This window comes from Primulina eburnea, chromosome 1, assembly GCF_022965805.1.
Source record: "Primulina eburnea isolate SZY01 chromosome 1, ASM2296580v1, whole genome shotgun sequence".
Taxonomy (NCBI): domain Eukaryota; kingdom Viridiplantae; phylum Streptophyta; class Magnoliopsida; order Lamiales; family Gesneriaceae; genus Primulina; species Primulina eburnea.
The window spans coordinates 58,097,885-58,113,459 of record NC_133101.1 but is presented as its reverse complement, the minus strand read 5'-3'; the positions used below and the strand labels follow the sequence as shown (position 1 = coordinate 58,113,459).

Below are 15,575 nucleotides of genomic sequence, written 5' to 3'. Positions count from 1 at the left end.
TATTTTTTTAAAAAAAACATAAGTAATGGTCACAAAAATTTTTTCGATAAAAAAAAATAAAGATATCCTCAGCTCATCGGTCCCAAGCTGATTAAATATGTAAACTTTTGACCAATTGTATGTATTCAATCAACTCTGCCAATAATTTCTCAACAAATTTGTTTCACACGATATAATTTATCTAATTAACATAATTTGTAAGTTGTTGTCGATTTTGTTTCATATAATACAATTTATCGAACTAACATAATTTGCAAATTACGGTTCCACGAATTCAATAGTCAAAAAGTTAATAATTATAAAATGAAAAGGCAAGGGGCCTCCCACTAAATTTTATTATACTCTCAAAAATTTGAATTAAAATATTATAATGAATACCAAATGTCGGGAATATCATCATATATATACGTATATATATATATCTTGGAGTTCGAAGCCACGCCAGTGAAGTTGAATTGAATTTCACAAATTCGGAATTCTTTTTAACGGAACAAACAGAAAAGTAACTGACGCTGCCGAGGAAAAGTTAACATTCTTGCTCAGATTTTAAGGCGAAAGCCATGGATCCAACGATTCACAGTGCCAGCTTATATTCCCACAATAATTCCAATCACTTTCACTTTCATATTCTATATCTGTCGTCCGTAGCTCCCATCAGAAACAATTAATTTTTGGATGAAAAGTAATGGGCTCTGAAAACCTGGTTCTGAAGATCAGACTGCTGCTATTTTCTTGGTTTCACCTCCGATCCAAACTCGGTAGGTTATTCATTTTGAAAATTTTGTGGGATTTGTTTCTTCATTAATTTTATGGGTTATTTGGTAAGTTCCTTGTTATTTTATATATATATATATATATATATATATATATATATATATATATATATATATATATATATATATATATATATATATATATATATATATATATATATATATATATATTTGAGAATGTTATTGTTGTTCTTTTTGTGATGAAGAAAATTGATAACTGGTGATTGATAGTTTTATGTTTTCAAGAATTGTGTTTGAATCATGGGCATATTCTGCTGCGTTTGAATATTAGTTTTCAGAATCGTTAATGTATGAATTGATTCAATTGCCACCTTGCAATGTCAATTGTGCTAAAAATGTGGTGGAGTTATTTATTTTGTGTTTTATTGATTTGAACTGTATGGTGGAGCAAGAAATTGAGTAATTGACTCTCTTTTTATGACCAACATTGTAGAGTTGATTCTTTGAACTTCTGTCTTGAACCCATTTCAGGAGGTTTTGCGAAACAAAATGGCATGTTCAGACTTGTATATAAAATGAGAACCTTATTGAAGTTTATATACAGGCATTATCGATACTGGTAGCTAGCACAAGTCATCCGTGTGGAAGATTTTATTTTATACAGTATTGTAGAAGTGAGGATGTTCATTAGGCTCATAATTTCACCATGGATATGTTCTCAATATTTGTCTGTTGTAAATTTTCTTATTGAAAGTTGTTTTTGGCAATATTTTTTTGACCTACTTATATGGTTACTTTGACGTCTCTGCATAATATGGTGGCATGGTTTTTAACTGTGCTTCATAGCAGCTTTTGCATATTCTTGATCTTGGTGAGTGTAGGTTTCTAAATAATCTTATAGATTATTTCGTTGAATATATTCAAGGCTCACCATCTCTTGTGAAATGCTTCTCCTACAATGATATAAAGAAGGCGACTGATGGGTTTAAAAGAGTTATACATAACTCTCCTGAAGGAGATTCTTACAAGGCTGTATTTCGAAATGGTCTTGTCGCTACGGTAAAAGAAGTCAAAGCAATTGAAGAAGAAGATGATTTCTTCTATAGGGAAGTTGAACTCTTGGGATGTTTGAATCATCGCCACATAGTTGCACTGATTGGGTTTTCCACTGGTTATAGGAGGTATGAATCTGGCCAAGGTGTATTTCTTCTCTTTCTTGAGCTCTGATTTTCTAAATGATGGGATTAGTCATAAGTAATTAGATGCTTTCTCGGATAAATATTCTGAATCATGTATTTGTCTTTGATCTATTATCTCCGTGTTCTGTTATCTGTAAGCTTCCATACTACATTTCTAAGTCTTCCACACTCTGTTTATGATTAGATCGACTTATAGAAAATTTATATTCATCTGATGAATGCTCTTGTTGCAACTTAAGAAAGGGATATAATTTGTCAATTTTTTACCATTATGTACTGTATTTTCGAAGAACTTATCATCTGATCTTGGGACTGACATGTTAAAATGAAATAAATCTTCGGCAAACACATCTTTCTTCATGTTCTTGCCTCAAAGAGGTCAATGATTTACTGATTTTCACGTTCATTATAGATGCAAATATTCCCAAAGTTAATTTTCATTATCTTTTGATGGTATACCTGGTTAAATGGTAAAATTTTGAGTCTGTTAGCATTAATTTGTGCATTTACAGGTTTCTCGTTTTTCAAAACAGTGAAGACACAAGTCTCATGGAGCATCTATCAGGTAATTTGGCAGAAAAACATCTTCTTAATCACCCTATTTGCATTTGTCTTGAAAATTCCTTCCCATTTCAGATCCCCTTAAGACTCCCTTAAATTGGCGAGCAAGGCTGCAGATAGCCATTGGTGTAGCAGCTGCATTGGTTAGTTCTTAAAGTTTATTACCCCCTTGTATGTAACCTTCTACTTCATCAATCAACCATACAATTTACACTTGCATTGTGATGCTGATGAAAATCGCGAGAGGTGCTGGGAGGTTGGATCTCGCTTTGGAAGCTCGGGTCGGACTTTCGAATCTGGAAACACAAGTAGGAACGTTAGAAAGGGTCCGAAATGTTGTTCCGGCGTAGTCCCTCCGACACTCAAGTCAGAAAATAAGAAAATAGAAAAACTATTGTGTGTTCAAAATGAGTGAATGTATGAATGAATAAATAATGACTGTAACATGATATATATAGGAGAAGAGTCCTTGTGTGACTAGAGTTTTTTGACAAGTAAACTCTGATCTTTGCAGAGCTCTAAATCTGTTGGACTCTGGATTTTCATAATCTTAGATAAGATTAGATTAAATCTCTACGAGCTTTAATTCTGTGGACTATATATTCGTATATCTGAGTGAGATCTCCTTGAGACATGAGCTCGTCTAACATGTATTGAGCGAGTCCAGGATTTCTGTGGGACCTCGGCTCGGGAAATCGGCTGAGACCTTCTCAATCGCTTCTATAGTATATTATGGGAGGTCGGCCAAGACCTTGCTGGGAGGTCGGCCACGTCTTACTGATCGATGAGATTATGGAAGTATGCGAGGTCGGCTGAGGTGAGCTCCCAGATGAATGAGGTGACCTCCTGATGAACCCTAGCCATTAAGATGACCACCCGAAACTATGTGGATATCGGGCCTGAATTCCCACGGGCTATCGAGAGTGGGTGAGCTTATCTCCTAGGGTATCACATTGCATTCTTCACTTATATTTAAATCGATGATTGATCTTTGTCTATACCAGATTGTCGTTCGCACTTAGAATCTTAATAATGAACTGTATATTGATGTAGGAATATTTGCATTTCTTCTGTGATCCGCCAGTTTATCTCGTCTCCTTGAGTTCAAGAACCATTTTGCTGGATGAAAACTTGATTCCGAAGGTAGTTTAAAAAGATTTTAGTGCACTATCATTGATAAAACTGTTTAAAACAGACATTCAGAATAATTATCCAATCCCTTAATACAGATTTCTGATGTTGGTTTTCTTGGTTCTGCTGGAAATGATGTGCTGCCAACCTCTTCTAGCTGTTCAAAAGGTATCACTTTAACTCGCCTGATGCAAATTAGGGCTCTAACAGTTTCTAATTCGCGTTTTATTACAGGATGTACGAAGCAAGAATGTAAAAACATGATCTTTCAACTTGGGTTGCTCATTCTTGAGCTGGTTACTGGTCAATCCTCAGAAACGGGTGGCGTTGATTTAGCCCAATGGGTTCAAGAATCCAATTTTCCAAGAGCAATGCATAAGATGATAGATCCTGATCTTGGTAACAACTATGATCAAGGAGAACTCATTGGTCTTCTAAAAGTTGCAAGATTGTGCATTCGGTCTGTGGATAAAACTAGGATCCATACACCCCGGATACTGTGGTATTTGCAGAAGAAGGTTGGAATCATCCGAAAATAACTTGTGTAATTGCATTGTTTTCTGCAACATGACATACCTACTCATACACTCGGTGGCCTACATGTTACATTACCGCTGATCCAAGATGGACTTGGCATCGTTTATCTCATCCAAAAGTGAAGGTCTCAATACCAAACTATCACCCAGAGAACAGATAGCAGAGCGCAATGAGCAGCAGGAGAATATTTATTTCGCGGCTTTAGAAGAAGAACCATTTAAGATCTTGATCACTTGTATCCTTCAGGGATTTTCGTTAGATATTTGTTTATTTAATCAATCAGTTCCATTTTGCCATTAATTACATGCATTGATTTTAGTAGTCAAGCAAGAATGCTCTCTGATTTCTTTACAAGGGGGCGTACTCAAGACTAATTCCATTTTTTTCTTACAATGTTATATTCATCCGATCCGGTCTATGCTACACGAGATATTCTATACAAGAGCGTTATGGAGTCATGTAAAATCATATCAAATGGTGGCAAAATCACCTCCACTCCTCCCTGCACCAAATTTGGCCCTGCTCCAAATATTATATAATATATAACTTATAAATGTAAAGTTTATATGAAAATTAATTTAATGACTTAAAAGTATTAAATTAATATAAGATAATTAAATGTATAATTTTTTTAATTATAATTTAAATATTTTTACATTATTAAGTTTATGAATTATATTACATAAATAATAAGAATTCTTGGAAATAAAATGAAACAAATATTCCATAAATTTTTTAGAGTAATAATCTAATGAGATGGATTGAAAATTGTATTTGATACTATTGTTTTGAACTTTGTCTACGCTACACACAATATTATATTACTTCCGGTATAACAAACTTTACGAGATCCATGATTTTTTAATTTTATTTTTTCCCTTAGACGTTCATATAAACATCACAGTAATAATGCAGCATAGACAAGCCACTCGGAAATTTACGTAATGATGTCGATCACAGTAAACATGGTTCTCAATACTTGCCAAACAAATCCACAAAAGGAGCTACGAGCCATATCGCACATTTTCTGTCAAAAAGCCAAAACTAGAACACCAGCAATTTATAGGGAAATATCATAGAAATATATGGTCATAAAGGTAACAATACTTGGGGCCAAACAAACACAGTTTCAAGAAATAAAAACAACCGCAATAACACTGGCAACACTTCTAATTCAGAACATCATCTCTGAGTCCCCACTAAAACATCACTGCTGGGCACATTGCACTCTTTGGGCTCCTCCATGCATATCATCATCATCATCGTAAGCTTCCTGCTGCTGAGCCTGCTTCCTTCTCATTTCTTCATCAATGTTGACATCATGCAGAGTCGTCTCTTCGCAGTCATCAATCTCCATGTCTGTCAGCTGCGAAACAGGCTTGGGAGGAAGAATTTTCTCCAAGGACTGAACTTGATCTGGATTTAGTGTATCTGGGAACTCAACGTTGAAATGAATATAAAGTTTACCCCTCATGAATGGCCTTTGATACATCGGCATTCCTTCATCATTGATGGCCTTGTAAGAACCTTTAAGAATATTAAGCATAAAGAGAAGCTGTGTGAGTAGTTCGTATAAACAATAGTACACTGATTGTTCATGAAGCAGAGCGTATAACGAAATATGTTACCTGGCTTCACGACCTCTCCAGGTTGTGATTTGATAAGTAGCTGTCTACTGTCTAAGTGAGTTAATACAAATTGGAAATCCACACAATGCCTCAGTCAGAGAAAGTGTATGATCCACAAAAAGGTCGTCACCCTTTCTTTTGAATTTAGGATGCTCTTTCTGCTGGAGCACAAATACTATGTCTCCAGTGACTGTGTCAGGCTGCAATGAAAAACACAAATTCGAGGACATTTTGATCCGGGAAATTCAGCTAGAATATTAATCCTAAAAAACACTTAAGGTAATCCCAACATACCGCCTCATCAGCTTCCCCTGGGAATGTCACTTTCTGTCCGTTCTGCATGCCCTTTTCAACATGGACTTCCAAGACCTTCTTCTCCTGAGAGACCTTCTCACCTTTGCACTGGGGGCAACGATCTTTATCATTAATAGACTCTCCAGTGCCTTTGCATTCATTACAAGGATGCTGCATTTGCTGAATCATTCCAGGCCCAAGCTGCCTAATTGTGACCTTCATGCCAGATCCTTGACACCCTGAGCACTTCATTGAAGCTCCTGATTTTGATCCTTTACTGCAGAATTCGAAGATTGACAGTTAAGCTAAAAAAACAAGATAGAAAGATGTAAACTCTGCAACAAACGAAAAAATCCACCGCAACACACTCAAACCCAAAGAAAGGATGAATCCCTACCCACTGCATTTCGAGCATATTACGTTTCGGGATAGCGAAAGCTTCTTAGTTGTTCCAGTATAAAGCTCCTCAAGAGAAACCTTCAACGGATGTACTACATCCTCACCCCTTCTTTGCCTTCGACCTCTGCTGCTACCACCCCCTGGTACCAACAAAACAAGCGTTCAGAGAAATATAAACAGCTAATTAAAGCAATAACGCAAGTGTCAAATCAAAGTTCACTGAAACGTGCCCGACCTCCAAACGGGTTCCCACCAAAGAAGGATGAGAAGATATCAAACGGGTCATGCATGCCGCCACCGCCTCCCATTCCTTCTTTAAGTGCATCCTCTCCATATTGATCGTATATTTCACGTTTTTCAGGATCACTGAGCACCTCATAAGCATGGGCAAGCTCCTTGAACTGCATCATAAAACCCACTACATTAGGTTTCAATTATGACAAAAAATATAAATAAAAAACAGCTGGCAGAGAAAATTGAAATGTCATAATCTCAATCGAAATTTAAATCACACAACACAACAACCAAGAGAAGGATGTATCAAAAAATGCCCACAATCACAAGCTACATACCGCATAGCTAATAGATTCAATACACAGAATGTCTAAACAAAGGCAAAAACCGAAATTAAAACCGAAAAGAAAACAAGAAATTATTGGATTCGCCAGAATCTTGATGTGAAGATGTATTGTCCGTCACAGATGCTATTAAAAAAATTCGCTCAATATCCATCATGCAGTTGCTACTAAACAATTCGATCAATATCCATCATACTTCTCGAACGATCTTAAGTTTTAATAGGCATAACACTGCAACTACCAAACTTGTAAACTACTATATTTAAGATCCAAAGCTCGTCAATGCAAAAACTTTCGTCAATCATAGATCACGTCTGCCCATTAAAAATCAGCAAATAATCAAGCACAACAATCGCGTATATATCGAAATCATAAACGAATCCACCGTGTGAATTTTTAAGTCAATTACCGGAAAATAACAACAAAACCTAGATCGTCGAAAGGAATTGAGTGTAATTACCTTCTCTGGATCACCTCCCTTATCAGGATGATTTTTAATAGCTGCTTTTTTGTACGCCTTCTTCAAATCATCAGGCGTCGCAGCTTTAGGCACCCCAAGAATCTCATAATACCTCGAATTGTCACTTTTCTTCGGCGCCCTCCCAAACATCGTTGATCTCAGTCAAATTCACCTAGTATCGAATCAATTGATCTAACGCGCAACCAGATCGAGAAACTGAAATGCGTTCTTCGGAGGAAGAAAAGGAAGAGGCTGCGAACAGAATTTGGAGTAAGGCAGGCGTATATGGCTTTATATATATATTGTTGTTCCACGGTAGAGATTGAGAAACAAACGTATCCTGGCCGTTGAATTTTAGACGGGCGGGTTCTTTTGTTTACTTTATTGTATTGAGTAGAAGGATCTCGAATTCTCGACCTCTTTCGTTGCGCTTTCCCTTCTATAAAAAATATAATTAATTATTAATTTCTGAACCGTCGATTGAAATCAACGGTGTAGATGTTTCAGTAGATAAATTATTCAAGCAACCACGTTTTAACGAGTCTTCGGCCAGTTGGTTCTCGAAAACGTTTCACCTAAACGCGATTTCAGATTTTGTGTGGAGCAATTTGATTTTCTCGTCTTTCGTCGACATTTCTCTCCTTGTTCGCCCGGTTTCGAAATTTCTCGAAGCTTGAAGTTGTAATCAACCATGGAAAAAAAGTTCTTTCCTCTCATGGCGGAAAATGCATCTATTTTATGAAAGGCTACAATCCCTTGGTTTATCTTGTCGGCAAAATTATATATTGAACGACGGATGGATGTCATTTAGTCAAAAGAGTTGACAAGATGTTTGTTAAATTTGGCTGCAAATTTGGCCGAACAATATGAATAATTTTTGCATTCAGACGTGAGAAATTATTTTTAAACATCCTGAGCATATCATTCGAGTTCTTTCTCTCTATCTCATAGTATTTCAGTGTTTAGCTCTATAATATTCGTAAGATATTTGTTCTTCTATATTAAGTGTGTTTTGTTTTTAAAAACACAGTTACTGGTGGTATGTCATAAAATATTATATTGAAATTCTTTTCATCTTCTCCGTAGTTTTACCTTAATAAATTTTAGGGGTTTTCCACATAAATTTCAGTATCCAATTTTATTATTTATTTTCATATTTATATCTCAAGATGTTGCACGTGAGACCAACAAATGATACCAGAGCATGAGTTTAAAATTTCTTACAATTCCAAGTATGCTTTGTGATTGCAGCTTAGACTGATCTTCCACATCAGAAAAGATTTTTTGAGAGTTTTTTATTAAGACGAGATTATTTTGTCCAGTCTACTAAATTATTGTAGCCATAATGACGGGCAGATACAAGATAACAAAGTTCAATTGATGCTATTTTATGCTGTGAAAAATAAATATATAAGCAGTTTTAAGAAATGAGAATTGCTTGGCAGCTATTGGAGATAGACCGGTGGAAATGACAGAAGATAAAAAATGGAATGAGATGAATGATAATGTTGTTACTAATTTACACTTGCCTATAGCAGACTAAATACTGTCAAGTATATATGAGATAAAAACAACTAATGTTATCTAAAATACTCTGACAAAGATATATGATGTCAAGTCATTACACCACAAAATTTTCTTAAAGAGAATGCATTACGCTCTTTGGATGGTGTAATCATCATCGATGACCAATCATATCAACACACTAAATACTTTATTTGCTCAACTCACTTCTATGAGACCTAAAATAGAGGAAAATGTACATGCGAAACTTATACTTCAAAGTCTACTAGATTCATATGATCAAATTATCATAAACTTAACCAACAATATTCTTATGGGCTCCCTAAAATTCGACAATGTCTTAACTGCGGTTCTAGGAGAAGAAACTCGGAGCAAGAATAAGGAAGATAGGTGCTTCGAAGCAGGCAGAGGCTTTACTGATGATAAGAGGAAGATTTATGGATCATGACTCCGGTGAGAACCAAAGATGAGGTAGATCAAAGTCGAAAATTAAGAAGAAATATATTTACTGTTTTAAATGTGACGGTAAAGGACACTTCAAAAAAGAATGTACGAGTATCAAGAAAAGTTCTCAAGGAAATGTGGTCAGTACTTCAAGCGGTATTGAAATGTTATTCATCGAAGCGGCAACAATTGTAGAAGGCAAGCACAAATTTTGTCACACATGAATTATGGATTCAAGAGCGAAGTGGCACATTGCATCTCAGAGAGAATGATGTATCATTATAAACCAGTCTCAGGAACATTTGTGTTCATGAAAAATGATCATATCATGGAAATCCTTGGAGTCGATACTATTAAAATAAAAATGTGTGATAGCATCATTCGCACCATACAAGAGAAGGGCTGACGAAGAATCTTTTGTCCTTGGGGCAATTGGATGATAGCGAGCGTTAAACCTGTATCGAGAACGAGATCATGAAAATTGTGAAGGGTACACTTGTGGTTATGAAGGCATAAAAGGTTGCTGCAAATCTATATTACTTTTGAGAGAAACACATCAAGAAACGGAAATATTTGTATCAATTTGTTCAAAAGAAGAATTAACAATGTTATGACATAGAAAGCTCGGGCATATGTTAGAGCGCGGGTTGAAAATTATCTCAGTACGAAAGCTGTTGTCGAGACTTACAAAAGTGTCACTACCCTTTTTGTGAGCATTGTTTTACCAGTAAACAACACAGAATAAAGTTTGACACTTCCAATGCAGAAGCAAAAGCATATTGGAGTTGATTCATTCAGATGTTTAGCAAACACAAGTAGTATCCCTAAGATGTGCGAAATACTTTGTCTCGTTCATTGATGATTTCTCTAGGAGATGTTGTGTGTATCTAATCAAGAAGAAATCAGATATTTTCCAGATTTTCAAATATTTCAAATCGCGGGCTGAACTTGATTGTGAAAAGAAAATCAAATGTTTGAGGACTGACAATGGAGGAGAATATACAAGTAACAAATTTGATAATTTGTTGTCAAAATGATGGCATCAAAAGACAGTTTACGACGGCTTATACACCTCAACAAAATGGAATGACGGAGGGATGAACATGACCTTGTTTGATAGAACAAGAGCTATGTTGAAAACTGCGGGTCTAGATAAGTTATTTTGAGTGAAACTAGTTAAAAATGCTTGTTATATTATCAATCATTCTCTTTCAGCGACGATTGATATGAAGAGTCTGATGGAGATGTGGATTGAGAAGTTGACTGATTATTCTCATTTGCATACATTTGGAAGTTCTGTATATGTTCTGTACAATGATCAAGAAAGATTTAAGTTGGATTCTAAATCCAGAAAATGTATCTTCTTTTGTTACGATGATGGAGTAAAAGGGTTTCGCTTGTGGGATCTTACTGTCCACAAGCTTGTCATCAGTAGAAATGTTATTTTAGAGGAAGATAAAGCAAAGAGAGACAAAAGCACGCTGAATTCAGAAACTACTATATTTCAGGTGGAAAATCAGACGGACGAATGACAAATTTCTTGTGAAGCAGTACGAGAGCACGAAAAACAAGAACATCTTGAGTATGAGGTTTCTAATGTGAATCAGTCAATTTGAGATAAAATACCACTAGGTTATCTTTCATATTATGTCACTGAAAACAATATTGCATATTGTCTATTATCAGATGATGGTGAGACATCTAGTTTCCACGAGGCTACTCAAAGCTCGGATGTATAATTGTGGATGATAGCAATACAATAAGAGTTTGAAGCATTAGACAAGAATAAAACTTGAGATCTTGTTACATTACCACAAGGGATGAAAGTTATTGGTAACAGATGGGTCTATAGGATCAAGCGTGATGACAATAATCAAGTGGAGCGATATCATGCTAGATTGGAGGTAAAATTGTATGCTCAGAAAGAAGACATTGACTTCAATGAGATATTTTCTCTGTGGTCCTGCTTACAACGGCCAGAATAGTGTTGGCATTGTGTGCGGTATTTGACCTACATCTAGAACAGCTAGATGTAAAAATGTATTTTTTCATGGAGATCTTGAAGAAGAAATCTATATGCTCCAGCCAGAAAGTTTTGCGAAAAAAGGCAAAGAGAACTTTGTTTGTAGGTTGAACAAATCACTGTACAGTCTCAAACAGGCGTCGAAGTGTTGATACAAGATATTTGATTCATATATCATGAGCCTTGGATAGAACAGATTAAGTGCAGACCATTGTACATATTTTAAGAGGTCTGATAATGATTATATCAAATTTTGTTGTTGTATGTGGGCGATATGTTGGTAGTAGGCCCGAACAAAGATCAGATCCAATGATTGAAGACACAATTTGCTATGGTAATCCTGATAAGAGAAAATCTACTACTGTCTATGTATTTACACTTACAGAGGGAACAGTAAGCTGAGTTTCAAAACTGTAAACAAGTGTGACGTTATTCACTACAAAACAGAATATATGGCACCTACTCAATCTTGCAATGAAGCAATATGATTTACAAGGTTATTGGAGAAGATCAGGTATAAACAAGAGAATGTTTCTTTGTTTTAGTCAGAGCGCTTTGCACATTGCAAGGAATTCGTCTTTTCATTCCAAGACTAAACATGTTGGAGTCCAATTTCACTTTGTTCTGACCAAGTCAGTGAATACTGATAAGTTTGAGTGATGTAGATCCTCAAGTGACCAAACAGAAACGTAAGCATCAGGTAATGACAAGATTTAAAGGATGAGTTGTGATGTGTTCGATTCTCAATCAAATCTCCAAGTAAGAAAAATGTCGGCAAAATTAATGCATTGAATGGTGGGTTGATGTCACTTGGTCAAAAAGAGTTGGCAAGGTATTTGTCAAATTTGGCCGAAAGATATGAGGAATTTTTACATTCAAACATGATAAATCACATATTAATATGTGTTTTCTCTCATTATTAAAAACATCCCGAGCAACTCATTCGAATTCTCTCTTTATTTCATAGTATTTAAGTGTTTAATTCTATAATATTTTTGTGAGATGTTTGTTATCATGTATCAAGAGAGTGTGTGTTCTCATTGAAAACACATTGAGTGGTTGTACACCATAAAACATTATAGTGAATTCTTTTCATCTTGCTCGTCATTTTTACTTAAATAATTTTTTTTTTTACGTACATCTCTATGTTCAATTTTATTTTTTATTTTCATATTTATATCTCAATATGTCATATGTGGGATCAACATATTTTCCTGAGTGTGGGACTGATTTTAAGAAGTATGGGTAAGGGGAAAAAATCAAATTTTTTTGTTTGTTTATTTTATCGCATGAATGATCTCGAGATAATAGGTTATCGAGGTTTTGGGAACCCAACCCAATAATGGGATGAACTTTATTTTTTTATTAAGCAAATGTATGCTCCTGCAAATTGTTGGTTTTTTTAGAGGGAATGTACTAGCTCAAATTTTACATGATTTAAATTTTAAAAGAAGGGCAAATTAGAAAAATATTACAATGTTAACCATAAAATGATTTGGCAATGTTACAAATAGATAATAACTCACCAAAAGTCATAGTAATATGAACAACTAATCAAAAAAATTATTCGGTAAAAACATGAATAAAACACGAAATTAGACAAATATTTCGGTCAAAACAAATAATTCATCTCGCAAATATCAAATTATCTAACGAAATTAGACAACTAATCGAGTTCAAAATAATGCGCCAAAATTTATTGACAAAAAATAACCCTAAATTGGATTTTATCAAGCATATTACCTTGTTTAAGCTTCTTTGCGCAAATAGTGTTTGTTTAATAAAATTTTCTTGCGTAAATTCAAGATTCTTTGCGGAAATCGTAGCCCTAAACTTTTCTTGTTGTCATCTTGAACTCTTTCACTTCCGAAAATGTCACTAGTGCTCGGGGATGGGGGTGCCGATCGATTTTTTTGTTTTTTGGCCGAGCAAATTGTTTAGAACAACAACGAATAAAAACGGACGGGAAAGGGGTTGTGAAAAATGGCGAGTAGGAAAGGAGGACAACAAGTGGCATTAAAATATGCCAACCTCCAATCAGTTTCATATTCAGCCAGCTTCCTTTCTACTTCACTTCTGGTGCAAAATCCATCTAACAGAATGTGCAACTATATGAATCCGAGCAGCCTTTAGAGGATTCCTGTAACCGACTCGATTTAAGTTTTGCATTTCACGGGTAGTACTTGTTCAAGCTGCAATATATCTAATTGAGTTCTTGTCTTCAACACAGAGGTTTGTAGAACAAAATATAATAATTCATCTCTAGTTGTTGCCTTTTTCTTTGTCATCCTGTGATATGGTCTATCATAACTCTTGGTGAGTATACGTCGAAAGATTCAGCCAAAAATACAAGATGGGAAATGTACTTGATCTGCACAATTGATTTAGTTGCACAAGGGTGTTGGAATTTATGTGAGGCAAAAATGATTTAAGCTATTGATGTACTTATTAGCTATAGAAGAAAGTTCTATAATGAAAATATATGAGAAGTATTGGAAATTTTTATCCATCTGATTACACTGAATGAGTTTGTTGGACTAAAAGGTACATAAAAATGACAAAAAGGTCGAACAAATTCCAATTCATCCTAGCTAATACGAACGATGTCAAAGGTGAATTTGTTCATTTTTATTCCTTGTTGACTTTCCAAACGTCAAAGTGATTTGAAGTCATCAGTTGTACACACATAAAGCACCAATATAATGTAATTTAAATCTTTTGCTTCGTTACAGTTTCATTGTAAGCACATATATATGAATTCTAAGACGTATTTGAGTTATTTCAGTGGTGTTGTTTGTTAGGATCAACGAGTTTCAAATGCTTCGAAAGGATTGGTGTGACTTTAAGCTCTTGTCAAGCAAGGGCGGAGCCACGCCATTTTCATCCGGCTCCAAAATTTTTTTAAAACATTTATATGTAAATTTTTTTGTAATTTTGGATAAATTTGATATTAGTCCGGGTAGATCAATTTAAAATATTAAAAGATTTTTGTATGATAAACCATTAGAATGATGCAATATAAAAGTATACACATATATATTCCATATTTTTACTATGATATGTGAGACATTATCCGCGAGACGGACCAACCATATTCATATCTATAATAATAAGTAATAGAATGACTCAAACCGTCTTAACAAAATTTTGTGTTTTTTACAAAGAGGGCGTAGAGCAATTACTAGTTACTACTGTCAGGTTGTGGCGTAATTTTTAAATCATTAATATAATCCTCTCAAATTACAATATAATCATTTTTATTTAATAAAAAATATTATAAAATCTATTTTAATAAAGGCAAAAACTTGTGTGAGACGGTCTCACGGGTTATATTTGTGAGACAGATCTTTTATTTGGATCACACATAAAAAAATATTACCTTTTATGCTAAGAGTATTACTTTTTATTGTGAATATGATTAGGGTTGACCCGTCTCACAGATTATGATCCGTGAGACGATCTCACATCAGACATGCTCTTTAATAAATTTGTAAGTTTCATTAATAATCACCATCTTTCATATATTTTATCAAAAAAGCATTATCTTTATCAATTTTGAATCCTTAAATAATCACCTCTCTAGAATCAAAACTAATTTAAAAAAATCATAAAATTAAAAAATGACAAAAGTTATCATATTTAAGTTATATGATACATATTATAATATAGATGTAGATTATAATGAAATTTCTGATTTTAATATTATTTAATTGATGTTCTATTAAAATAAAAAATTTGTTGGAATTAATTAATATATTTAATAATTTGGATTATATATTTGAGATTGATGAATACAAAAAATTATTTTTTTTATATTTGGAACAGATGAAGTAATATAATAATAATAATTATGGTAAGTTGTTTCCACAATAAGAGAGAAAAAAATAAGTAAATTTTGAGATGAAATAGAGAGATAACAGAAATAAGTTGGAGAGATTAAGGATAAACTCACAATATCGAAATTATGTAGGGATAAAATTGCAAATAAATTTCGGAGTCATATCCACACGGTGGCCAGATATTACGTAATAGGAAATAAAGATGTAATATTTATTTTATATAA

General features: G+C 34.3%; 2 protein-coding genes across 2 annotated transcripts; one reads left to right on the top strand and one right to left on the bottom strand.

The window, feature by feature from the left end:
* The first annotated feature begins 442 nt into the window (after window positions 1-442).
* On the top strand, window positions 443-4,194 carry LOC140834130 (probable receptor-like protein kinase At1g49730). The gene is made up of 7 exons (XM_073198793.1): window positions 443-758; window positions 1,660-1,915; window positions 2,446-2,498; window positions 2,570-2,637; window positions 3,548-3,637; window positions 3,724-3,793; window positions 3,860-4,194. Exons 1-7 carry the CDS (start codon window positions 686-688, stop codon window positions 4,162-4,164), a joined length of 915 nt encoding a protein of 304 aa, XP_073054894.1. The 5' UTR covers window positions 443-685; the 3' UTR covers window positions 4,165-4,194.
* A 904-nt stretch (window positions 4,195-5,098) lies between these two features.
* On the bottom strand, window positions 5,099-7,807 carry LOC140834121 (dnaJ protein homolog ANJ1-like). Its single transcript, XM_073198781.1, is given in 7 exon segments — window positions 5,099-5,689; window positions 5,791-5,866; window positions 5,868-5,990; window positions 6,085-6,361; window positions 6,482-6,623; window positions 6,719-6,884; window positions 7,522-7,807. Coding segments are annotated over 7 exon segments (1,254 nt in total). The 5' UTR covers window positions 7,672-7,807; the 3' UTR covers window positions 5,099-5,369.
* Window positions 7,808-15,575: the final 7,768 nt, after the last annotated feature.